General features: G+C 52.0%; 10 protein-coding genes across 10 annotated transcripts; 6 read left to right on the top strand and 4 right to left on the bottom strand.

The window, feature by feature from the left end:
- Positions 1-284: 284 nt before the first annotated feature.
- N7443_004800 (MATE family efflux transporter) lies at positions 285-2,558 on the top strand (the record flags this gene model as incomplete). The annotated part of the gene is made up of 3 exons (XM_056884856.1): positions 285-627; positions 1,029-1,696; positions 1,758-2,558. The coding sequence occupies 3 exons, from the start codon at positions 285-287 to the stop codon at positions 2,556-2,558; spliced, it is 1,812 nt and encodes a 603-aa protein (XP_056743134.1).
- A 495-nt stretch (positions 2,559-3,053) lies between these two features.
- N7443_004799 (uncharacterized protein) lies at positions 3,054-3,626 on the bottom strand (the record flags this gene model as incomplete). Its single annotated transcript, XM_056884855.1, has 1 exon — positions 3,054-3,626. The coding sequence occupies one exon, from the start codon at positions 3,624-3,626 to the stop codon at positions 3,054-3,056; it is 573 nt and encodes a 190-aa protein (XP_056743133.1).
- A 273-nt stretch (positions 3,627-3,899) lies between these two features.
- sec17 (alpha-soluble NSF attachment protein SEC17) lies at positions 3,900-4,979 on the top strand (the record flags this gene model as incomplete). The annotated part of the gene is made up of 4 exons (XM_056884854.1): positions 3,900-4,061; positions 4,114-4,457; positions 4,516-4,690; positions 4,740-4,979. 4 exons carry the CDS (start codon positions 3,900-3,902, stop codon positions 4,977-4,979), a joined length of 921 nt encoding a protein of 306 aa, XP_056743132.1.
- Positions 4,980-5,365: 386 nt separating this feature from the next.
- Positions 5,366-7,836, bottom strand: N7443_004797 (small subunit rRNA maturation protein TSR1; the record flags this gene model as incomplete). Its single annotated transcript, XM_056884853.1, has 2 exons — positions 5,366-7,671; positions 7,731-7,836. The coding sequence occupies 2 exons, from the start codon at positions 7,834-7,836 to the stop codon at positions 5,366-5,368; spliced, it is 2,412 nt and encodes an 803-aa protein (XP_056743131.1).
- A 267-nt stretch (positions 7,837-8,103) lies between these two features.
- On the top strand, positions 8,104-9,770 carry N7443_004796 (WDR46/Utp7 family protein; the record flags this gene model as incomplete). The annotated part of the gene is made up of 2 exons (XM_056884852.1): positions 8,104-8,733; positions 8,796-9,770. 2 exons carry the CDS (start codon positions 8,104-8,106, stop codon positions 9,768-9,770), a joined length of 1,605 nt encoding a protein of 534 aa, XP_056743130.1.
- Positions 9,771-9,991: 221 nt separating this feature from the next.
- Positions 9,992-10,869, bottom strand: N7443_004795 (urease accessory protein UreG; the record flags this gene model as incomplete). Its single annotated transcript, XM_056884851.1, has 2 exons — positions 9,992-10,628; positions 10,694-10,869. The coding sequence occupies 2 exons, from the start codon at positions 10,867-10,869 to the stop codon at positions 9,992-9,994; spliced, it is 813 nt and encodes a 270-aa protein (XP_056743129.1).
- An 874-nt stretch (positions 10,870-11,743) lies between these two features.
- Positions 11,744-14,274, bottom strand: N7443_004794 (LIM domain-binding protein; the record flags this gene model as incomplete). Its single annotated transcript, XM_056884850.1, has 3 exons — positions 11,744-12,679; positions 12,736-13,799; positions 13,968-14,274. 3 exons carry the CDS (start codon positions 14,272-14,274, stop codon positions 11,744-11,746), a joined length of 2,307 nt encoding a protein of 768 aa, XP_056743128.1.
- A 1,606-nt stretch (positions 14,275-15,880) lies between these two features.
- N7443_004793 (ATP-binding protein) lies at positions 15,881-18,715 on the top strand (the record flags this gene model as incomplete). Its single annotated transcript, XM_056884849.1, has 1 exon — positions 15,881-18,715. One exon carries the CDS (start codon positions 15,881-15,883, stop codon positions 18,713-18,715), a length of 2,835 nt encoding a protein of 944 aa, XP_056743127.1.
- Positions 18,716-20,147: 1,432 nt separating this feature from the next.
- Positions 20,148-21,527, top strand: N7443_004792 (DUF4050 domain-containing protein; the record flags this gene model as incomplete). The annotated part of the gene is made up of 1 exon (XM_056884848.1): positions 20,148-21,527. The coding sequence occupies one exon, from the start codon at positions 20,148-20,150 to the stop codon at positions 21,525-21,527; it is 1,380 nt and encodes a 459-aa protein (XP_056743126.1).
- An 883-nt stretch (positions 21,528-22,410) lies between these two features.
- N7443_004791 (uncharacterized protein) lies at positions 22,411-23,130 on the top strand (the record flags this gene model as incomplete). The annotated part of the gene is made up of 1 exon (XM_056884847.1): positions 22,411-23,130. The coding sequence occupies one exon, from the start codon at positions 22,411-22,413 to the stop codon at positions 23,128-23,130; it is 720 nt and encodes a 239-aa protein (XP_056743125.1).
- Positions 23,131-23,143: the final 13 nt, after the last annotated feature.

Genomic DNA, 23,143 nt, shown 5'->3' with positions numbered 1-23,143 from the left:
TTCACGATTTCTGCGCAGAGGTTCCTAGCCACATGGTTCTACGATGGAGATCAGCGCAAGGCTGGAGCTGCCACAGGGCAAGTTGATCCATTCTTACGCTGTCCAAAGCTGACATTGTTTCATCTAGTATACCATACTTCCTCTCTGGGATTTTGACTCCACTATTTGGACTTTTATTGAATTCGCTATGGTTCCCAAGCTACCTGCGGCCCCTAGGTGCCAGTAATATCCTCATGATAGCAGCGCATCTACTATTACTCTATAGAATAGAACCGATTGGACCGATGTGTCTGCTGGGCATAGCGTATGCACTTTACGGGGTGGCATTTTGGGCCGGACTCGCGCGATGTCTTCTCTCTATCGTCGAGTCCTTTTCGGCAAAGGCAAATATGCCAGATACCCGGGGTAGAAGTTCCGTCGATGAAAACGAATATGGGACCTTTCACCTCCCGACACATCTCTCCGATGATCGCTCTGATGCTGCTGACGGAGAGAACGAGCCGGGAGAAATGGGCGCGGATGGAATCATCACGCTTGGCTACGGAATTATGACCAGTCTCAACAACCTGACTACGGCTGTGGTTCCGATCCTCCTCGCCAGGATAGAAAATGCCATGGGCTTTACAGGTTTGGAGGTATTTTTTCTCATACTATCACTACTCGGGCTTTTCACATCTGTTGAGTTGTCATGTTCTTGGAGGATCTAGAAAAAGCCACTACAGAATGATACCATTTTACCTAGACTTCTGTGTAAGATGGGTTACGCCATTCCTTTTTTGAGTTGCCCTGTTAATTTGAATCTGCATCGTAGTTCAAACTGTTCAGCTCAATCATTGACTAGATTTGCGTCACATTCTTTGTCTCAAACATAAACCCCTTCCTTTGCTTTTCCCTCTTCTTTTTATTAACGGGACAAGGCCATCCCCTCTTTCCAATCCTCCATTTTGTTTGATCACCAGCTCTATGATCTTTCTCTATACAAAACTGTGCAATCACGAAGCGAGATCTCTGTGTCTAAACAACCCGAGTTATGGCGGTCTCAGGCGAAACTAGCCAGCCGCTGCCGGAATCCCTTCACACCAAAGACTATACTCCTGTAGACGCAGAGGTCGCAAATAATCACACCGACGAGAACATACATACCAGAGAATCGATAACATGGCAGGGTGAAGCAAAACAGATGTCAAAAAACGCTGCCCCCATTATTCTGTCCTCCATACTCGAGTATTCCTTGTCAACAACTACAATGATCGTGGTCGGACGTCTGGGAACTACCGAGCTTGGGGCAGCGAGTCTGGGCAGCATGATTGCAAACTTCACAGCCTACAATGTCTACCACGGCCTTGCCACAGGCCAGGATTCTCTATGTGCCCAGGCATATGGCTCAGGGGCAAAGCACATGGTGGCCGTGCACTTCCAGCGCATGACCTGTTTCTTGTTGCTGGTCACCATTCCAATCATCGCCCTCTGGTCTGCAGCGGACATCATTCTCCCAGCACTCCTCCCTACGAAAGATCCCAGTCTCGCTATCCTTACTAGCCGTTACCTTCAGGTGGTCGCGTTTGGTGCCCCTGCGTATGCAATGTTTGAGTCAAGCAAGCGTTACATGCAGGCTCAGGGTGTGTACACAGCCTCATTCTTTATCCTCCTCATATGCTCGCCAATCAATGCCTTTATGAACTGGTTCTTGGTTTGGGTATGTACACCTGAATTTCCCCATAAGTAAAGCTCACTGCCATCTGACTGACTCTAATTAGAACCGGGGCTGGGGTTTTATCGGGGCCCCGATCGCATTGGCCCTAACAGACTACCTCCTCCTCTACAGCCTATTTTTGTATGTTTATCTTGGATCGCATGATAAATGCTGGACAGGATTCACCTGGCAAGCACTTTGCAATTGGGGCCCAATGGTCCGACTGGCCTTCCCAGGCCTGCTGAGTGTGCAAGCTGAATCTCTAGCTTACGGTGCCAACACCCTCGTCTGTTCGTACATAAGCCCCACTGTGCTAGCCACACAAACTGTTCTGTCCACCGTATCCAATATTGCCTGGCAAGTGCCCTTCTCTCTATCGCTCTCTGTCCGCGTCCACATAGGCACCCTGGTCGGCGCTGGACGCTCCAATGCAGCCCAGATCGCAAATAGGGCTGCGGAATACTTGGCTATTGGTGTTGGAGTAATACTTATGATTATCCTGTGGGCCTTGAGATCATACATCACCCCTTTCTTCACAACCGAACCTGCCGTCATCAAGCTGGTTGTTCAAGTCATGCCACTCTGCGCCGCAGCGCATTTTCTGGAGTCCATGGCTCTCATCTATAGTGGAGTCTTGTGCGGCATTGGTCGACAGGATATCGCTGGCTACGCTCAAACCGGCGCTTTCAGCATCATTGCGCTACCGATTGGCGTGGGGACGGCATTTGGCCTCGGCTGGCATGTCTGGGGACTCTGGATTGGTGCGTTGGTTGGGTTTTGTGCGGTAGTTGCAATAGAGTGGATTTTCTTGAGAAGGGTCAATTGGCAACGTAGTGTCGAAGATGCAAAGGAAAAATGCTTCTAACGATAGAGTACAAGGGATGGTTATCGATATTACAAACTGATTAGATTAATGGAAAGCAAATGACTCTTTGGCTATCAGTGGTCATCACGAAGTAATGCAACAACCCCGCCAAAAGGGCAGGCTAATTGCGCAAACGGTAATTCAGCCACAGCAGGCCTTGCCGAGGCTCTAGGTTCGTTTTCAATAAATGGTAACTAGCTCTTCTAACACAATTCCTTTTTATCTAAGATGCGGAACCACACCGGCGTCGCGATAAGGGACCGTAGGCCACCAGCAAAATCTTCTATATATAGCGGAGGCGGCCCATTATAACCCGGGTCCACCGCGTTCGTCAACTTAGTGTTCGTTAGCTTAAGTATAATGTATTGATAGACAAAGTGATGATGAAGAACGGGACAGGAAGACAGCTGTCCGGGGTATATTGCAACATATTGTACAGGTATAGTATCACAGTGCGCCCGAAGACGAAAGAACATAAATGCAGCATCGGGAGGGCTAAGAAGCTGCGCCACTGCCGGTATCGACAACAAAATATGGGCCCTTGGTCTTAGACGCCGATGCGAGCGCATTCCCATCCCAAGCTGACCCATCTGGGTGAGTATTTCTTTTGTCCTGGACGCGCTGAACTCGCCGCCTCCTCCCCGTGACGCGCTCTCTCGCAATGGTATCCTTGAGCTTATCGAATCCAATGGTCATCTCCTTCACCGCAGCAGGGCTCTCGTCACGGATACTGCGCAAGGGCTCGACGCCTGTTGTATCCACGCTCTGCATTTCTTTCACGAAATGAATTTGCGATTCGAGGGTCTTCAGCATGGATTGCTCCTCCTCTGCGCTGGCTGGTTGTGGGAGGGCCGAGAGGCGAAGGAGGTGGTGAAGTTGCTTTGGTGTGATTGATGGTGTAGAAGGCTCTGAGGACTGGTCTGGAAGGAGAGACCGGACTGACCAGCTTGGTTCGGCGAGAATTGACTCGATGTTGTATGCTTGAGGTTTGGAAGAATAGAGGCGAATAAAACCGGAGTGGGAAGTGAGTGACTGCGACAGTCGTTGGCTGGTTCTTAAAAACGCCATATTTGAGTTGTAAAGCAATGACTGCTTTAGAGGTTGCGACGTGATGTAAATCGTGGGGATGAGCAGGTCAGAGGCAGTAAAGTGAAGTTGATCCTCACAGACCGCCTCGGACCCACCGATCGATGCTCTCATCATACCCCATCGCCTCCTTCTAACTGTGGATTAATACCTTACAGTGATCACATCTATCTTTCACCATGGCAACTCAAGATCCCCGTGTTCTTCTCCAAAAAGTGAGCTCCCCTTGACCCTCCCCCACCTCGCCCGCTGGCGATGACGAAAGGCGGCATAGCTAACGATGTCTCGCATCCCGCGAGCAACCAGGCCGATAAAGCTCTTTCGGGTGCTTCCGGTGGCTTCAGCTGGTTTGGAGGACGCACAGAAAAGTATGAGAGTGCCGCCGATCTTTACACCCAGGCTGCGAACGCCTTTCGAGTACAGAAAATGAGTGAGCCACCCCGCGTCGCCACGTCTGCCTACACTACAGTCACGGCCGCTGACGAACGGTGTTCACCCGCGAATAGATAAGGAAGCTGGCCAGGCCTTTGAGAAAGCAGCAAAAATTCAGACGCAGAGCCTTAACGAGCCCGACGATGCGGCCAATACCCTCCAGGAAGCCTTCAAGGTCTACCGCAAGTCTGACCCAGAGGATGCGGCCCGTGTTCTCTCCAGTGCGATCCAGCACTATGTTTTGCGCGGAAACTTGCGCCGCGCGGCGACTCAGCAGCAGTATCTGGCCGAGGTTTACGAGGTTGAGCTGGGAGATATGAAGAAGGCGCTGGATGCATATGAGAAGGCCGCGGAGTGGTTCGAGGGCGATAATGCAGAGGCGTATGAATCCCACCGATGTCCGGTTCAAGAAGCAAAGCTAACAACTAGACCTCTTTAGTCTTGCAAACAAGCACTTCCTGAAGGTCGCAGATTTGTCTGCGATGAACGAGGACTACTACAAAGCCATCAACAACTACGAGCGCATTGCTCGCCAGTCCACAAACAACCAGCTGATGAAGTGGTCGGTGAAAGATTATTTTTTGAAGGCCGGCATCTGCCACCTTGCCACCAAGGTATGTCTGCCCGAATCCTCAACTTACACAATCTACTCACTCGCTCTAGGATCTGGTCGAATCGAACCGCGCCCTCGAATCATACCGTGAAATCGATCCTACCTTCGCCTCAACCCGTGAGCACCAGCTGCTTGTGGATCTACTCCAGGCCGTGGAGGCTGGTGATCAGGAACAGTTCGCTGATAAGCTGTTCCAGTTTGATCAGCTCAGCAAGCTGGACAAGTGGAAGACTACTATCTTGTTGCGAATTAAGAACAGTATCGAGGAGGCCGAGGAGGACTTTTCGTAGATGATATTGGATTTGTTTTCACCTTTGATTCCCCGTGCTGTGCAAGGAATATTGAAATGAAGTATTTTTGAAGATTATGCGGTAGTCGTTTCTAAGCAACTTTTTTTTTTGGCTTGGAAATGAATGCAGCCTTTGGATTTTCCATGATGGTCTTGAGTAAATAGTGCACTTCATAACTTTAGACAAATGTTGGAAATCTCGAGTCTACATTGACGACAAAAATGGGATGAACGATGTAAGAAGAAATCTCGTAATTCATTAGGAAATGCCTCTATGTACTTTTGGGGTGTATCATGCCACGCATTCCTGGCCAGGAACTGCTCTCATCATTTCAGGTATCCAAGTATAGTTCATCCATCTCTTACAGAACAGTCGAAAGCGCCACTCTATGCGCCATAAGCCTCGAGAGCCACCGAAGGACGAGGGAAGACACGCTTGTACAAACTGATACCAATCGAGTCCTGGGGGTTAAGCTTGGCATCAAAGGTAGCCTTGAAGTAACCATGAGTACCAAGACTCTCCTTGATATAACCACTGCGACCACGGCGAGTCCAGAGTTGCAGAGCTTTGAACCAGGCAACGTCCTCCTGGTTGAAGAACATGTACCGAACGGTAACGACCTTCTTGTGGATCTTGTACGGGTGACCGGTGAGAATGGCACGCTTGGCAATGACACGCTTGGGGTCGGGAGCAACGACAGTACCGGTGCCGATCAGCTCCAGGCGGTTCATATCGATAGGCTCCTGCACCGGCTTGTCGTCCGCGGAGTCAAGCATCTCGGGGTCCTCTTCCGTCTGCTTGTTGCGGAAGACGAGGATGGGAACGGCGCCCCAGGTCATGGGTCCAATCCATGTGGCGATGGCGCTGCGAGCGGGGTGCAAGTAACGGTCGAACTTGTGCACGTTGTTGGGAGTGTTGTCAGCAGAGGAAAACACTGGCTTGACCACAATACGACGGGCACCGCACTGCACAACGAGCTCTTCCTTGGCCTTAAGGGGCTTCTCAACGCTTCCATTCAAGGTCATGTTAACGTTGACCACGGTATTCTTGTGCTCGTGGCGCAGGAGAGAGAACAGGGAGAGCGGCTGGGCCTTGTGGCGGAGAGCAGCGGGAACTGCACGAAGATGGATATCGACACGGATACCAGGGTTGACTCCACCGATAAGAGCTTCACGAATCACACGGTTCTTGATGCTCTTGTAGTTACCAAACTGCAACAAACGACGCCAGTCTTCCGGCTCGAAGGGTCGGTCCTCAGAAGTCTCCCAAGTACTGATCTTCATGCTCTTCAAACCACGGAAACGAGCGAGACGCTCTCTAGCGAGCACGTTGGGGTGCAATTCAATCTCATCGGGGAATTCAAGGTCTTCTTCGGCCTCAGTCTTGCGGCTAGCGCGGTAATCCGCCAGCTCCTGAGCCTCGTCCTCGGGTGATGGGTCAAGGAACATCTCTGACTGAGGGTACTCGGAGGGACCACCTTCTGTCATGGCGTCGGCGTTGTCGGGGAACACGCCATCTTCAGGCGCACCAGCAGTGTCCATCTCCATCTCCTCATCGTCATCCTCCAAATCGGATCCAGAATCGGAGACATCCTCCAGATACCAAGCGGACTGGTATGTTGAGGTACCCTTGGGCAAACGCTTAGGCGTTGCGGGAATGTGAGAGTCATCGTCTGAGAAGTAGTGGTGGTCGTCGAGCAGGACACCCTTCTTCTCTGTGTCGGCCATGGAAACCATATCATCATCCTGCATTTCGATCTCCTCGGGCGCAACAGTGGCCATGTCGTCCTGGTCCGCACTGGGGCCATCAAGAACCTGGCTTGCCTGGCTGTCGTCCACATTCATCGCATCATCACGCTTGCCCTTAGTGGGCAATGGAGCTGCTGTGATCGAGTCGATCTGGAAGTCACCCCAGCCTGGGATGTGTGCAATTCTGTCGGCCTTCAAGCCTTTTCCACGGACGATACCAGTGATAACAACATCATCAAGCACTTCCTCGCTCGACTCTGGCCACTGCACGTTCTCAATAAGCATCCAGCTACGCTCGTCACGCCAGCGAATACCCTTGGGGGTCGCAGTGCAAAGAGAACGGACGGCATTGGAGCATTCCTGTCGTGAATCGAGCGACATGACCTTCTCGACGGCTGGGAAGAAATGGTTGACGAAAGACTTAAGCGAAGAAGCCACTTGAGGACGCTTCTTGGCGGGGTTGATCTTGTCAAGACCCTGAACAACGGTGAGAACGTTGGAGATACCTTGACTCTCAATGGAGCGCAAGAGCAGCTCGCCATCTTCCTGCACTTCCGTCTCTGACGACACGACCAACACGACAAAGTCGGCCATACGGCACACATCCAGAGCACTCATCAAGTCATACTTGGCCGGCATATAGAGTAAGCTCTGACGGAAGCGCTCGACGCGCACGCGGGTAGGTCCATCAATAGATATAGCACAGGAGATTTCGACACTCTCGTTCAAAGCTTGGATCGTAGCGGGAATATCAATATCGGGGGTAAGCGGGACAATGGCGATGTGACGAGGCGCTCCATTCTGACCAGTGAAAATGCTGGTCTCCTGAACTCGCAGCTGGTGCTTCAATTGCTGCCTCTGGCGGGCCTGATTGCGACGATCGAGTTTTGACTTGAGCTGTTGGTGGGGGGTTTTGCGAGTGCCCCGCTCCGTCTCGATTTTGCCTGCAAAATTATCAGGGGAATTCCATGCAAATTTCGTGAATATTTCAAAAATTACTCACCCTTCTGCTGGTCCTTTAGAGCACTCTTAGAGGCATGCTTGGTCTTGAAAGGCTTGTTCGCGGCCTTGGTAGAGTTGCGGTGGTGGTGCACCGGGTTGGGCGCCATGTTGGCACTGGACCCTTTAAAACGGTATGGAAGGGAGTCCAGATTGAAAAGAGAAACCAATTTCTGTGATAATTAAATCGAGACCAAAAACACTGAGATCGAAGAAATCCCACGCAGACAGAAAAAAATTGGCGATAAGAAAACAAAATTCGGCAGTGGAGAGGATAAGCGAGCGGTGAGCGCAACTCTTGGCGCAATTTTTTAGATTTCGCTTTTTCTCCGCGACTCGATTAGCGTTTTCCTTCGAAAAGCAGCACATCCTCGAAAATGGCGGACTCGGGTTCGAAACAAGTCATGACGGCCGAAGACCGCGCGGCTAAACAACGGCTCATCGAAGCCCAAAAGGCCTACGGACGAGGCAAAGCTATCTCAACCAAGGCCATTCGAAACAAGAAGATCCGGTCGACCCTCCAGGCGCAAGAGGTCAAGCAAAAGCAAGCTGTCTTGCAGGCGAAGGATTCGGAGATTCTTCTCGAGCACGAGGCCGGCTTCCTCGAGCCTGAAGGAGAGCTTGAACGGACATATAAAATTCGACAAGATGAGATTAAGGATAATGTTGGAATTGAAACGGCTAAGAAAGGCTTCGAGCTGCGTCTCAATGACTTCGGACCCTATCGTGCGGATTACACTCGGAACGGACGCAATCTGTTGTTGGCTGGACGGAAGGGCCATATCGCAACCATGGACTGGCGTGATGGCAAGCTGGGCTGTGAGCTCAACTTGAACGAGACAGTTCGCGATGCGCGCTGGCTGCACAACAACCAGTACTTTGCGGTTGCCCAGAAGAAATACGTCTACATCTATGACCATCAAGGAACCGAGTTGCACTGTCTCAACAAGCACCTGGAGCCTCTCTACCTCGAATTCCTCCCCTACCACTATCTTCTGGCCAGTGTTGTAAGTTCAATCCGCCTCAATTGGCTGTCACGAAAATTTTCTAACACGATTTCTCTACAAAGGGCATCAGCGGTTACCTCAAATACACCGACACTTCCATCGGCACAACCGTCGCCGAGTTGCCCACCCGCTTGGGCCGTCCCACTGCCCTGTGTCAGAACCCTCATAACGCCATCCTCCACGTTGGACACCAGAATGGACAAGTGACATTATGGTCGCCCAATTCTCAAACAGCGCTCGTCAAGGCCATGGTTCACAAGGGACCCGTCCGCTCGCTCGCGATTGACCGCCAAGGCCGTTACATGGTATCCACTGGCCAGGACCAAAGGATGAACGTCTGGGACATTCGCATGTTCCGTGAAGTCCACTCATACTCTACCTACCAGCCCGGTGCGTCGGTCTCCATCAGTGATCGCGGTCTTACCGCTGTCGGCTGGGGTACTCAGGTCAGTGTGTGGCGCGGCCTCTTTGACGCCGCCGTCGCCGACCAGGGTAAGGTGCAAAGCCCTTACATGGCATGGGGTGGTGATGGCCAGCGTATTGAAAACATGCGCTGGTGTCCTTACGAAGATATTCTAGGCGTCACCCACGACCAAGGATTCGCCAGCATCCTCGTCCCCGGCGCCGGAGAGCCCAACTTCGACTCTCTGGAGGCGAACCCCTACGAGAACGCGCACCAGCGCCAGGAGGCAGAGGTGCACTCTCTGCTTACCAAGCTCCAGCCGGATATGATTTCGTTGGACCCCGATGTTATCGGAAGGCTCGATACCATCAGCGACAAGAAGCGCCAAGAAGAGCGCAACCCAGACCACAAGCCCCAGGACCATATGGACAAGATCAAGAACCGCGGTCGTGGCCGCAACAGTGCTCTCCGCAAGTACCTTCGCAAGAAGGGCCGCGGCAATGTCATCGACGAGAAGCGACTCAAGGCCGAGGCTCTGCGCAAGGAGCATGCCGAGCGCCACAAGAACAAGCTTCGCCAGGAGCGCGAGGAACTTGGACCTGCTCTGGGCAGATTCGCCAAGAAGGACTCTTAATATGTTTCTTGCGTTTGCTCGTCTCTCTCGAGCCTCAGACAGCTATCCAGATACCCAGCTCTGCGGCTTTTTGATATTAGAGAGCAAGCTATGTAGCTGCATTTCAGGCGTTGGAGGAACCCATGTGTATAGAATCTTTGGACCGGAAAAGCTAGTACCTATGTACCATCATCATTTTATGGCATCTGAATATATGACCAACGTCTCACTTCTTCGTATATCTACTCGACACTGCCCGAACCACGCGGGGCACCGTTCTTCCACCGCTGCAAGCTCAGATCATATGCACCGCTTCCCTTCCAAGCACTAATAATCAGATTCACAATGTGATTCATGCCCGTCCCATGCTTCACAACGGCAAAGACAGTCGGCCCATCTTCGCGCATCTTCGCCGCATCCCGCTCCATAACCTTCAAATCCGCACCAACAGCCTCAGCAAGATCAATCTTGTTCACGACCAACAGATCCGAACCAGTAATACCCGGACCACCCTTCCTGGGGACCTTGTCACCACCCGCAACATCGATCACGTAGATAATAAAATCCGCCAATTCGCGCGAGTAGTTTGCAGCCAGATTATCACCACCAGACTCAATGAGCAACAGATCAGTCGTGAACTGCCTTTGTAGATTCTGCAGAGCGAGCAGGTTCGCGCTGATATCCTCACGGACAGCAGCGTGGGGACAACCGCCCGTTTCGATAGCACGAATACGCGAGGGCGCGAGGGCTTTATTGCGGGTAAGGAATTCTGCGTCTTCACGGGTGAAGATATCATTTGTGACGGCTGCGATGTTGTACTCGTCACGGAGGGCGTTGCACAGGGCCAGCATGAGAGCTGTCTTGCCGGAACCGACGGGTCTGGAGCTGTCAGGTATAATCCGGGGTAGGGCACGGATCATTTGAAAGAGGTTGTCATCACTTACCCTCCAATTCCGATTGTGAAGGCACGGTCCTTCCAGTCGCGGCCTTCGATCAGAGGCATCTCGCGGTTGAGGTAGGAGCCTGGGCCATCGAGGATATCGTGCGAGTGGCCGTGGCCGTTGAAGGGATCGTCATGGGAGTGGCTTACGCCAGCATCGTGAGAGTGGGAGTGGGCCATTGTATAAGATTGAGTCTCTCAGTATCAGAAGGTATAAGGGGTATAAGGGTAAAATTTAGGGAATGGAAGAAGACTGAGGTCGAGAGTAAGGAGGGGCAGTTGAGCAAGGGCTTGGCTTGGTGGGGAAATGCGATAACAAAAATGCCGAGAATGTCAACTTGGCCGAACGGAGGTCGCCGGTTCGGCCAACTATACTTCCATTGACCACGGAGTAGATTGCATAGTTGCATAATTGTATCGTGTAGAAAACGCTAGTACAGAGTTACAGGTGCAGTGCTGATATGTATGGATTCGTCAATATAGCGGCAGAACGATGAGCCCCGAGTGGAGAAATCATCAACTCCCAAGCTACGGGCCCAAAGGACCACCCCAATGCACGCAGACGTAGATTCAAGGAAACAAAAAGCCCGACGCCAGTGCAATCGCCAATACGGATATCAAACGAGTAAATCCAAAGGTCAGAAACAGCAAAACAAAGTCCAATCCAGAAATCGTCAAACCCCTCGCATTGGCAAGACTTCCAAAGCTCGGAGAACATGCAAATAAGTAAAGTCAGGCGATGATCCCGAGCCAACCGAACACACGCTGAAAGGGAGATAGAGTACATTAGGATTGAAGGTAGATCGGGAATCGATGGGGACGCGCTTCATATCACAGGCGCCGAAAGCCAAAAGGCGCGCAACGATGAATCCATCATCGACGACAGGCTTTATCGTCAGAGTACCGAAAGCTGAAGGAAACAGCTTTCTGAGAATCAAACTAGACCCAAAAACAAGAAGAGCGAAGACGAATGTCTCGCCAGGTATCCAAAATCGTACGCCGGTTCCCCGCCTCTTGAAATAATGGGAATCAAAAAACGAAACGACATGATCAATCAAGCGGCTTGCCCCTTTTGTCGTTTGGGTACTCGAGGGCTAGCCTTGACCTTGGCCGAGCCGGGAGCCGAGGTGCCGTTGACCTCTGTCCCGTCATCGCCTTCCATCTTAACGGTGCTTGCCCGGCGGCGTTTGTTGCCGCCCACATTAGGGCTATTGTTGACACCAACCGGAGATGGATGGACTGAGCCTGGCATCCCCGGGGGCCCAGCAAGCTGACTTTGAGCAGGGCTCGCGTGTGCAGAGCCGAGATGGGGCGATCCCTGAGCCCCCGGTAGACCGAGATGGGCCATGGCAGGAGATGCGAACTGCGAAGGACCATTGATGCTTGGATTGCGTGCGTTGGGCATGGGTTGCATGCCTTGCATACCTTGCATACCTTGCATGGCTTGCATGGCCTGTAAATTTTGCATATTTTGCAAATTTTGCATATTCTGCATATTCTGCATATTTTGCATATTTTGCATGTTCTGCATATTCTGCATATTTTGCATATTCTGCATACCTTGCATTCCTTGCATTCCTTGCATGCCTGGGTTCATCGGAGGTGCGAATCCTTGGTTAGGAACCGTCTGCAGGACGTTGACGAGGTTGCGGAGGGCTTCGGGGGGCGACAACGTCGGATTCTGCTGAGAATAGTGGAAAAGCATTTGCATGTGTGAGATGGTCTCTGCAACTTCCAAGAATCCCATTACCGGGAGAGTAACGCCGTGGGAGTTGACCAAAGACTCCGGCAGCATTGGTGATTGGGCCTGCTTCTGTGTCCGCTTCGCGGAATTTTTAGAGACTTTGGGGCTCTGCTTTAGCTCGGGCATCTCCAGTGTCTGAGCAAGACTTCGAGGAACAAACTCGTTGTGGCTGGTGACAGTGATGTCAAGCATCTCAAGCTTATTGTCAATTCCAAAGGATGCACGCAGCTGTCCGTTCGTGAAAAGCTAGATAATGGCCATTAGTAAATTGCCCAAGTGTGTCATGATATCAAAAATCTTACTTGGCAATCATTCGTAAACCAGTAGATGAAGGAGGTTCGAGGACTCTCGACCATGTGTCCTCCATTGGGCAAATCCCGCTCACGGGCGCCCTCGACGACCATCTGAATCTGGCGGATTCCACTTGAGAATTGGGTAAGGTAATAACGAGCGAGTGCAGGTGTTGTAATCTCAAACTGCTTTGATCCGGTCTGAGAGTTCCAAACACCCTGTCGCAGAACACCTCCGGGTGAATAGAATTTCTCAACAAAGCTGTTCCAGTACATAAGATCGGCCGTCTCGTTTCGACTCTGGAAATTGCTGAGGTTTTCGGCGTAAGCGTGAAGATACAAGATCGATTGGCCACCCGGTCGGTTCATCCTTTGCATCATCAGAGCGTGCTGCTGCTGCTGTGCTTTGATTTGGGCCTCCTGAGCAGCCAGTGCTTGCGGATTCGGCGGGCCACCTGGATGGCCTGGTTGGCCTTGAGCACCTTGAGGCTGTGACTGGGGGCCTGGCTGGCCTGGCTGTTGACCTGGCTGTTGACCCTGCGGCAGCTGCTGTGGCTGCTGGTTCGGTGTACCCTGAGCTTGGGGTGGTCCCTGCGACTGCGGGGGTTGAGACGACGGAGGTTGAGATGGCTGACGCGGTTGAGGTGTCCCACTCTGCGGCGGACCATGCTGAGACTGAGGGGTCCCACCCTGGGCCTCGTGCATGTTGGGAGGTTGCGCAGAAGCTCGCTGGGGAGTATGTTGGCCAGGCTGTCCATTATTTGCCTGAGCCTGTTGTTGCGCCTGCTGCTGGGCTTGCGCTTGCGCTTGCTGGAAAGCGAACAACTGTTGCTGCGTGAGATTTTGCGGTTGGCCGTGGGGCACCTGGCTTTGAAGATGCATCATATTGACCGGCCGCATTCCTGGATTTCCCTGCATCTGAGCCAGCTGCGCAGCATTCAAACCCTGGGTTCCATTGGGTAATGATACAGGGAGGGAGTGTTGCTGTTGCTGTTGCGCTGCTTGCTGCCGCTGCTGGAGAATCATTTGCTGCCGCATCATCTGCTGTTGGTGCATTAACTGGGGATTGTTCGCATCTGGCAGTTGAGCGGTGCTATTAGCATGTGTCCTAGATGAATAATGGCTGGGGCGCTGCGAGTAAAGCCCGGAGGGCCGCGGGTTGACCGCTACTGCCGAGTATGCGCCCGCGTATCCGGTAAAGCCCGCGCATCCAAGAGCAAGCAAGATGTATAGGAATTACTCACAGTTTTGAGCAAATGCCTGTTGCTGAAACATATGTGGTGCCTGCGGATTCAGATGGGACATAGCGTGGGCATTGGGCATGGGGCCACCAGGACCCGCAGTCCCAGCGCCCGGGGGCATCCCACCCATCATTGGACCGGCCTGGCTCACTTGGGGTCCTCCTGGCGCGGAAACTCCAGGGTGCATTTGTTGTACCATGCCAGGTCCGGGGTGACCAGTATTTGGGTGTTGACCAGCCATTGGGTGATGACCCGGGGGCAGGCCGTGCTGTGGGATGCCTTGATGGGCAGCGAACGGTTGCGCCATCATCATTGCGGAAAGTGTCACCACTGACGAGGGCTCTGTAGGGCGAAGTACCGCGACGGCGACGAGGAAGCGACCGAGATATGTATATAGGAGTCGCGCGCCTGAAGACTACAGGCCGCTTTCTTGGCGATTCGGAGCGGACGCCCAGGCGACTAAGGATCCAGTAGACGCGAAAGGCTGAAGCATCGATGGGAACCTCGGCCTAGACTTCGATTCGGCTCAATGCAGGCCTCGTTGTCCTGTAGGACGGGTGATTAGTTCTGGTGGGGAGGACGGGTTGATAAGAGACACGAAGTTGGGGGGCGGGAAACAAGAGGTAATAGGGAGGCGTGGAGGGGCTGGGCCTCCAAACATGGGAGACGACTCACACAGCGAAGCCCGAATCCGAAGTCGATGAGGCGGTGTTAAAGAGGACAGGGACAGTCGCGAGCGCCCATGAGAGGAGAGAAAGATGATCGCCCGGTGGGAGCGAAGAGGAAACTGGGGACGGAGGATCCGGCACCGAAAGTGGAGGATGTAACCGAGCAGTCAAGAAGGATGATAGGGGGCAAAACAGCAGATCAAGACGAGAAAGATGATCTCTTGTCTGTGAAGATCAAGATCTCACCTCTGGATTTCCCTTTCACCTTGAGGCTTTTTTCCCCTTCGCACTCGACTGCGATTGCAAAGCTGCCGCGCTAAACCGCTTTCTCACGGTCACGTGAGCACGGTCTATTTCAGCGCGTTTTTTTTCTTCTCCCGCTTTCTTCGTCTTCACACTTACTTCACTGTTGACTTTCTCTCTGGAGTGCCTCTCTATTGATGAGGAGAGAGGCCTCTAGCGTGGTCATTATATCGTATGACTCTTGAATCTCGCCCCTAACCAACCTGCTCCTGCAGCTTATGTACCTTTGGTAAGTCCCAACTGTGTTTCCCTCCCACCCTCTTCTTTCTCTGGTTCAAGGATGTCAAACACTTTTTACTTCTTTATCCGCCAAATCGACCATGACGAGACAGTTCGGATCTTCCTTTCCCGGTTGGTCTGCTACTTGCCAGTATATCTTGTCTGAGAACCATTCCAATTATCAATTGATTGTTGCATTGCAAGTTGCGTGAGACATGGGCTGACCCGACATTTGCATCAGGCGAACCACAGATTTTCTTGATCATGCCACGTTAAGATCGTTCAGGTTATACCATAATCTTATAGTCAATGCATGGGACCATTTCATTTGATATCATTGCTTCCTTGACCTTGAACTCCGTACTTGTGTTAGCTTTCCACCCGTAATTCGATCCACAAACTTTATTGTAATCCTGGCCGAAGATCACTCTTAGCGTAGCGAGTGCGTAATGTGACGGAATCCAATTTTTAGGCTGACAAGAGTCCTCCAAAACTCATGATTTTGACCAAATGAAAGAACATCCACGCATCAAGTCTGAAGATTGCAGATCTGGTTTTCCACGCGCACGTATTTTTTTTGATAGACATCACGTGATCTTATATTTCTCCCGCGGAGGCACCTGGCGTCAGCGCTGGAACGTCTTTCACGGTCAATGCTGTAATTTGATTCCCGTGACTTCGCGCTTTCTATTCCGGTGGCATCTAGTGCCCCGGATGTATCTGTCAATGCAATTGTCCCGGCTGTCTGTCGCACGCCCTTGTCGATTTATCGCACGTCGCCGCTATCCCGCGCTCATTGCCTCGCGGCCTTTCCACCTGTCGCGACGATATTTGTCCGCCCCGAACGATCCCCGGGACGGTCCAACTCCCTCTGAAAGTATTGTCGATGAACCTCGCTCGTCGGATATCGACGAATTACTCGCGAACAATGGCTCTTTGCCCGTCGACCAGACTGGCAAACCCGCTTCAAGGCCACACGGATCCGCTGTGCGGAGAGCTATGAGAAACAGGTTACCGAAGCAAGAAAAAAAGTCGCCACCTGTGCCAACAATTCCTGCGTGGTTTGTGAAACGAAACACGGTGAATCGAGGCCCCGAAGGTCAAGCTGCGGTACAATCTCAATATCAGGTCGAGATCGTCAAGTCAAAATCTATACCGGACTCCGAGGAGCCCGGTCAAGAAGCGCAAACTTCTGGTGGTGATGACAATGAACCTTCATCGACCGAACCGACGGGGTCAGAAAACCGATATGCCGTGGCAGATGCAACATGGGATGAATTGCGGGCTTCAGTCAAAGCTGGTCTGAGACTACCATCCGTGCAATATGCAAACGAACCCGCAGCGAAGAAGTCCCACCTTGTGCTTCAGTATCCAGGCAGTAATGGTATCGCGTTCTTGGATGCAGTTGTGAAGCGTCTTGCCCTTGAACAAGACACCCATCTAGTCACACTCAATGCCCAAGACATCGCCATTCTGTTCAGCGAGCTTGATCTTACTGAATCCGGTGCCTCCTCGGCTATTCGTTCCCTTGGATATGAGGTTTACAGACCCCCAGTCGTGGCTTGGCCCGAGCCTGCGGAGGGTGAAGATGGCGACGAAGATATATCAGAAATTGCTGCCGGTCAAGGTGTGCGCGCTGAGGTTAGCACCCCTCGCTTCATTACCATCGAGGCAAGCAGAGACTCAGGCGATATTCCGCTCCCTAATTGGATGGGGTTGAAATCGCTGGTGGCGTCAATCAATGGTCAGCAGGATCAGGATACGGGTACAATGCGTCATTTCGGTCAGGGCGTGGAGCAACGCTGGGCTGGTCTCCTCAACGAAATTATTTCCCCAGCTGATCAATCAACAAAATCTGCGCCTGCTGAGACAGACGGGCCTTCCGAATCGGACACTTCCAAAAAGGTACTGGTACGAGACACAATTGTGCACATCCAGGACTATCGCGAGATTCAAAGCACCAGAGAGGGCGCGAGAATGATTAGTCTTTTACAAAAGGTCATTCAGGATTGGAGGCGGGGAGGATCGAGAGTCATGCTCGTGGGCAGTACATCCCAGGATCTTCGTCATTCTTCTCCCCAAGACGGCTCGAGGATATTACAAAATGTCTTTGACGACAACTTCTCGAAGACCCTGGTGATTACACCCGCCATGTCCGCAAAGGCCGTTGAAAAGACATTTGCAGAGGACGAGAAGAACCGTACAATGGACATAAATATTCGTCATCTCCAGATGATGCTTCGCTACCGGCTCAGCGAGACTTCTACTGCCGCCAAAGATCGGATTTTTCTTGATAGCGCCTGGCCGCTGGATCCGACCACTATTAAGAAATCCGGCATCAGAGAGCGTTTCTGGTCTTACAACCAGGTGCACTGGGTTTCAACCCTGGCGCTGGGCAGTGCAGAGTCCGATGAAGCCTTTGGCTTCGAGCATATCCGAAAAGGTATCGAACTCATGGACAATGGTGACCGAGTTACCAGTGATTGGTTGCAAGAGAAATCCCCCAAATCGACAGATTCTCCAGCCGGCCAAAGTCGAGAACAATTACTGGCTTCCCTGCGAAAGACTTGCAACAACCACGAGAAGAAGCTGCTCAACGGCGTCGTGGATGCAAAGAGCCTCCGCACCACTTTTGCAGACGTACATGTTCCACCTGAAACTGTGGACGCCCTCAAGACTCTGACTTCCTTGTCGCTTATCCGCCCCGACGCTTTTACCTACGGTGTGTTGGCCACCGACAAGATCCCTGGCCTTCTTCTCTACGGCCCTCCGGGCACCGGTAAGACGCTGCTTGCCAAGGCCGTTGCTCGCGAGAGCGGGGCGACTGTTCTTGAAGTGAGTGGGTCCGAGGTATACGATATGTACGTCGGTGAAGGCGAAAAGAATGTGAAAGCCATCTTTACTCTAGCGAAGAAACTGAGCCCATGTATCGTATTCATCGACGAAGCCGATGCTATTTTCTGTTCTCGCACAGGAGCTAGCAGCCGCACCTCCCACCGCGAACTGATCAACCAGTTCCTGCGCGAATGGGATGGAATGAACGACTTATCGGCCTTCATTATGGTCGCAACCAACCGACCCTTTGACCTTGACGATGCCGTTCTCCGTCGTCTCCCTCGCCGGCTCCTCGTGGACCTGCCCACAGAAGAAGACCGCCGTTCGATCCTGAAGATCCACCTCAAAGAAGAACAACTCGACCCCTCCGTCGACCTCGCCGAGCTAGCCAAGCGCACCCCGCTATACTCCGGCTCCGATCTGAAGAACCTGTCCGTCGCCGCTGCACTGGCTTGCGTGCGTGAAGAGAACGCCGCTGCTGCGAAACACCAAGGCGATGAACCCTACCAGTACCCCGAGCGTCGCACGCTGACACCGACCCATTTCGAACGAGGAATGGAAGAAATCAGCGCGTCTATCAGTGAGGACATGTCTTCTCTCTCTGCTATTCGGAAGTTCGACGAGCAGTACGGCGATCGCAAGGGTCGCCGTCAGAAGGCCCCTGGGTGGGGATTCAACCCGTCTGGCGAGGAGCCTGTGGCGGATAGCGCACGTGTGCGCACTTGATTTTTGTGATTGTAGATTTAGGGATGCATTCTGGGTTTTGAATCTTTTCGCCTGAGGGACCCCTTTGTACTTTTAGTGACACGATAGACATGTACCAATATCGCGAGGGTAAATACGCTTTTATTTGCATTTTTTGCCTTCCACTTTATTCTGCCCTTATATTAGGCAAAGTTTAGAACATTTGAATCGATGCGATTCCTAATTTTGAGATATTTTAAACTATTTTGTTCAATTTGGGGCATCGGAATAAAGCTTCTGGGCCGATCTATATTTGTCTGGGCAGCCGACGATTGATGTCATCCATAATTCCAAGAATCCACTACGTAGTCGCCATTCGAACCTGGTCATATTCCCGAGGAAAGGCGTTGGGAGGAAAAAATAATAACCGGTCAGTATCTTCGCCGAAGTCTAGATCGCTGGCATACAACCGCAAGTGTTCCTTTGCCGCAACCTGTGAAGAACTACCCACACGGATCGCGAAGGACCGGGCCTTGAATGCCGTTTGAGAACCCCTTGGAAGACCTGCATGGGTGTGCTTTAGCGTGGCATCGTCTTACATCATGTGCAGGGGTCAACAGGGCTTGATGTGGTGTGATACATTAAGTGGGTGTTCTTAGCTTGATGGCATGTTCCCCCGGAGATTCAATGCGTACTTAGACTTCAGAATTGAACCAGTTTCAACGTGTTGAGGTAAATTCGTAGCGCATTGTTAGACGTGCCCATTTAGCGCAATTGTTGTCTCCTTTGGAATATTACAGGGTCTTGTCGGGTTTCTTTTAAACTAAGACATCGCTGCGTTGTCAACGCAGGGGGCTCAAATTCAGTGTCACCTTAGACTGTAGAACTTTACAGTAATCGATAACAGTCTGGTGCAAATGGTGTCCAAATGTATCAAATTTATCAAATGCGATGTCTCAATTCTCCGATGGTAATGGGATCAAGACTATAGGCTCTGTTACCTCCGTGTGACCTCTCTTGCTCCGACTTTCTACTGCGTACACAGTATGGGCACAGTGTAGCCAATCCTATTTCAGACTATTCTGACACGCTGTCTAACTACTTGTACGAACACACCTTTACGATATGATGCGATGTATAGTTATCTCGTATCTTGATCAGCAGGGATGTTCAAAGCCATAGATGCGCGGAATCGCGGACCTCAATACAGCTGAACCATAGAAAATACATTGAGTGCTGACTTGAGCTTGCGAAGCTTCACCGAGTGAGAACTCAGCGGAGTGCCATGGCTAAGACGCACCACTCTAATCAAGTCTGAGCTTGGTATAGATCAGCCCAAAGAGGCACTACTACTGCATGTCCCCCGCCTTCACACCACGCGACGAAATTGAAGACGTTACACTTGTCTCTTCCAAGCTTTCTGCTCAACCTTCGGTCACCGAAAGAAATCCTCATTTTCGAACATAGCGCTCTTATGCCCGACTTAGGCGGCGCCCGCGAAGAGAAGGCACGTGCCACGATGACATCGTATCCGTCTCCACCCGCCACTCAAGCTTCTTTTCTTCACTGGAGGCTGAGAGGGACTGCTTCGCCCCGGCCTGATCCCGCGATAAAACGAGTGCGCGTCGATCATACTCTCCTGCTACCGCCATTCTGCACGCCTTCGACCGAAGAAAATTCAGACTCCCCACCGAAGGCCATGTCTGGCGACTCACGCGACATTGCCATTCGCGATGCGAAACGGTTCGTCCGTGACGTGGTTCGTAATGACTGGGAGTTCGATCCCAATACAAGCGCCGATGCTGCTCGTCCCACTTCATCCTCATCTACTGATTCAACCGGCACCCTCTACCAAAATCGCCAAGTGACCGAATGGCGAAATCGCGAATTTGACAGCTCAGGCTCCGAGCTCGAACCGCAATCGTCGGACGATGATGATTCGGACTCACCCTCCGGTGTGAGAACGGCAGAAACGGCGATTGAGAGGCGGCGCAAACGCCGCCGACAGATGGACGAGGAGATGACATGGAATGAGGGGTTGCGGATGTGGATGGCACAACGGGATGCATGGTCTGGAGCTCGGACACGACGACAAATTCGAGCTAAGGAGCAGAAGCGCAAACTGGAGGAATCTAGCTCCTCAAATCAGGACCAAGCTACTGTCGACAGTGTTGATTCAGGCGTTGATACCAGTGCGGGGAAACCCCCACCCTCAGACCAAAAAGCTCACAGCGAGACCACCGAGGGGTCTGGACTGGCAAACACAACCGAGAGATCCTTGTCTATCTCAGAAAAGGAGAGGCTCGAGGAAGAGCAATCCACCGCTCCAGATGAAGAAAAGCGCAAGGAGTCCACCGAGACCGGCATCACCGAACCTGACGCACATACGTCCAAGGACCCCTCCCACTTGACGACATTCCCGGCCATTGACGACAGCGACCCGGAGGACACCGATGAAGAGCTCGACGAGCCTCTCATTCCTGTCGCGCCTCCATTCATATCCGCCGAAAACCCCATCCGCGCAACCATCGGCCCAGCAATCTACCCATCCATCTACGCCAAGGTGGTCGTGCAGGGCATGACCCCTACTGTACCAGTCAATCTAGCCGACTTGACTAATGCCATGGTACATGGCTGGAAGGCAGACGGACAATGGCCACCCAAGCCAGCCGTCACTTCAATTGTCCTCCAAGACGACGCCTCTGTTCCCAAGACGGCTTCATCTGATAACCCAACCCAGACAAGGCGAAAGAACAGCATCACAAATGCGATGCGCAAGGTCTTTCACAACCCCTTCCACCGACGCGGATCAACCGATGCTGCTTCCGGGCCCGGAACCCCCGGTGCTGTCTAGTATATATTCGGACGAAGAGTTGTCGCTTCAGTGTTCAACTTATCACGATATGTACGGGCTGTTGTCTTTCGCGCAATGCATCTGGCGTCTGCATTCGGGGGGTCTATGTCTTCGGTTTCTCGTTATCTAATTAGGTCGACCTGGGCGTGCGGAGGTTTTGTGTCATACAATTCTTGTGGCTGTTACTATCCCTTGACGATATCATAATTTTGTGCATGGTTCTCTCACACATATTTCTAAAGGAGGTTTCTACGGCCCACACCAGCAGGCCTTGATGATTCTTGACGACTTTATATGAGCATAAATATCTGAAATATCCATTTTGCATTAGTAGTAGTGCGTAGTAGAGGCAGAGCTATACCAAATGTGCAGCGGTTCGTCTGTTTAAATGACTTCCAAAAACCCCTCATCTACATCGATGGCTCATATATGAACAGATGCCGACTATCGTGCCAGAATCGTGGTAAACGAGGAGCCACAGCCCATATTTACGGACTGCCATGGTATGCTTTGTTAGACCCTAGGAGACCAAGCTGGACGACCGAATGCTATATGGCACCCGATCGAGCCAAGTTCAATGTTTCCTGAAACGATCATCGCCATAACCCATCAGTTGAGCCCACTCATGAGTTGAGATCCTGACTGTACCGTCTGGTCGTGCTTTCCAAAGCTCTAAAGCTACCGTCTGTAGAATTTCACTCAGTCGTTGATCTTCCACTTCAACCCCTCGACTAGATGTCCATTCCCTTCTCACAGGGCGTCTTCAACTCGAACAGGGAAGTGTACCTACCTCAAGTATCAGACTTGCCCATCCTTCATTAACCTCGTCAAATCTTCCACCCTCTCCTGCTGTTTACATTCCGATCTCAGCAACACCCACGCCATGTATCCTCGCACGATCATTCACTCCGGTCAATTCAGCCGTATTGTGGATCCAGAATTCCCCAAGAGTCTCAGAATCGGCACCGGACGCCTCATTCCCAGAAGATTCAATCCTCCAAGTACATGGGATTCACCGCAAACGCTCTTCCCACCTACCCGCGGTCGTAACAATACCTTGCCTGTGAATCGCTTCATCAACTCAACCGACCGCAGACAGTTCTTAATCTACACCGGCGGCGCAATTTCGGGAACTACCCAACAACACCCAGAAGGCAGCTGTGCCTTCGTCTTCCAGTCGCCAGACTGCGGGCCTGATGGCTATGCAAGCTTTGCTCTTGAGAGGGAAGGTCCCACTGGCCAAGCTCACCCTGGAACGAAAGTTCGAGCCGAGCTCCGCGCGGTCATTGCAGCTCTTCGATACAAATACTGGATAGAAGAGGGATTCAACAGTCTCGTGATCGCCACTGCCTCCGAATACGTGGTTAAAGGCATCACCGAATGGGTGTCGGTGTGGCTCACAACCAGCTGGAGAACCAGTACATGTGCTGATGTCAAGAATCGTGACCTTTGGGAATGTCTGCTGGGCGAGATTGAGGCGTGGGATGATGAGGGCATGGAGGTTCGGTTCTGGGCTATTCCAAGGGAGTGGAGCACGTGTGCTGACTCTCATGCTAAAGAGGCTCGGCTCAAGAGGCCTCATGAACAGTTTCATGATGTGTAGGGTGTGCGTGTAT

Source organism: Penicillium atrosanguineum, assembly GCF_028827265.1.
Source record: "Penicillium atrosanguineum strain IBT 20685 chromosome Unknown utg000003l_segment0_segment0, whole genome shotgun sequence".
NCBI classification, from domain to species: domain Eukaryota; kingdom Fungi; phylum Ascomycota; class Eurotiomycetes; order Eurotiales; family Aspergillaceae; genus Penicillium; species Penicillium atrosanguineum.
The sequence above is the reverse complement of the archived record's forward strand: the minus strand, read 5'-3'. Positions and strand labels throughout refer to the sequence as shown.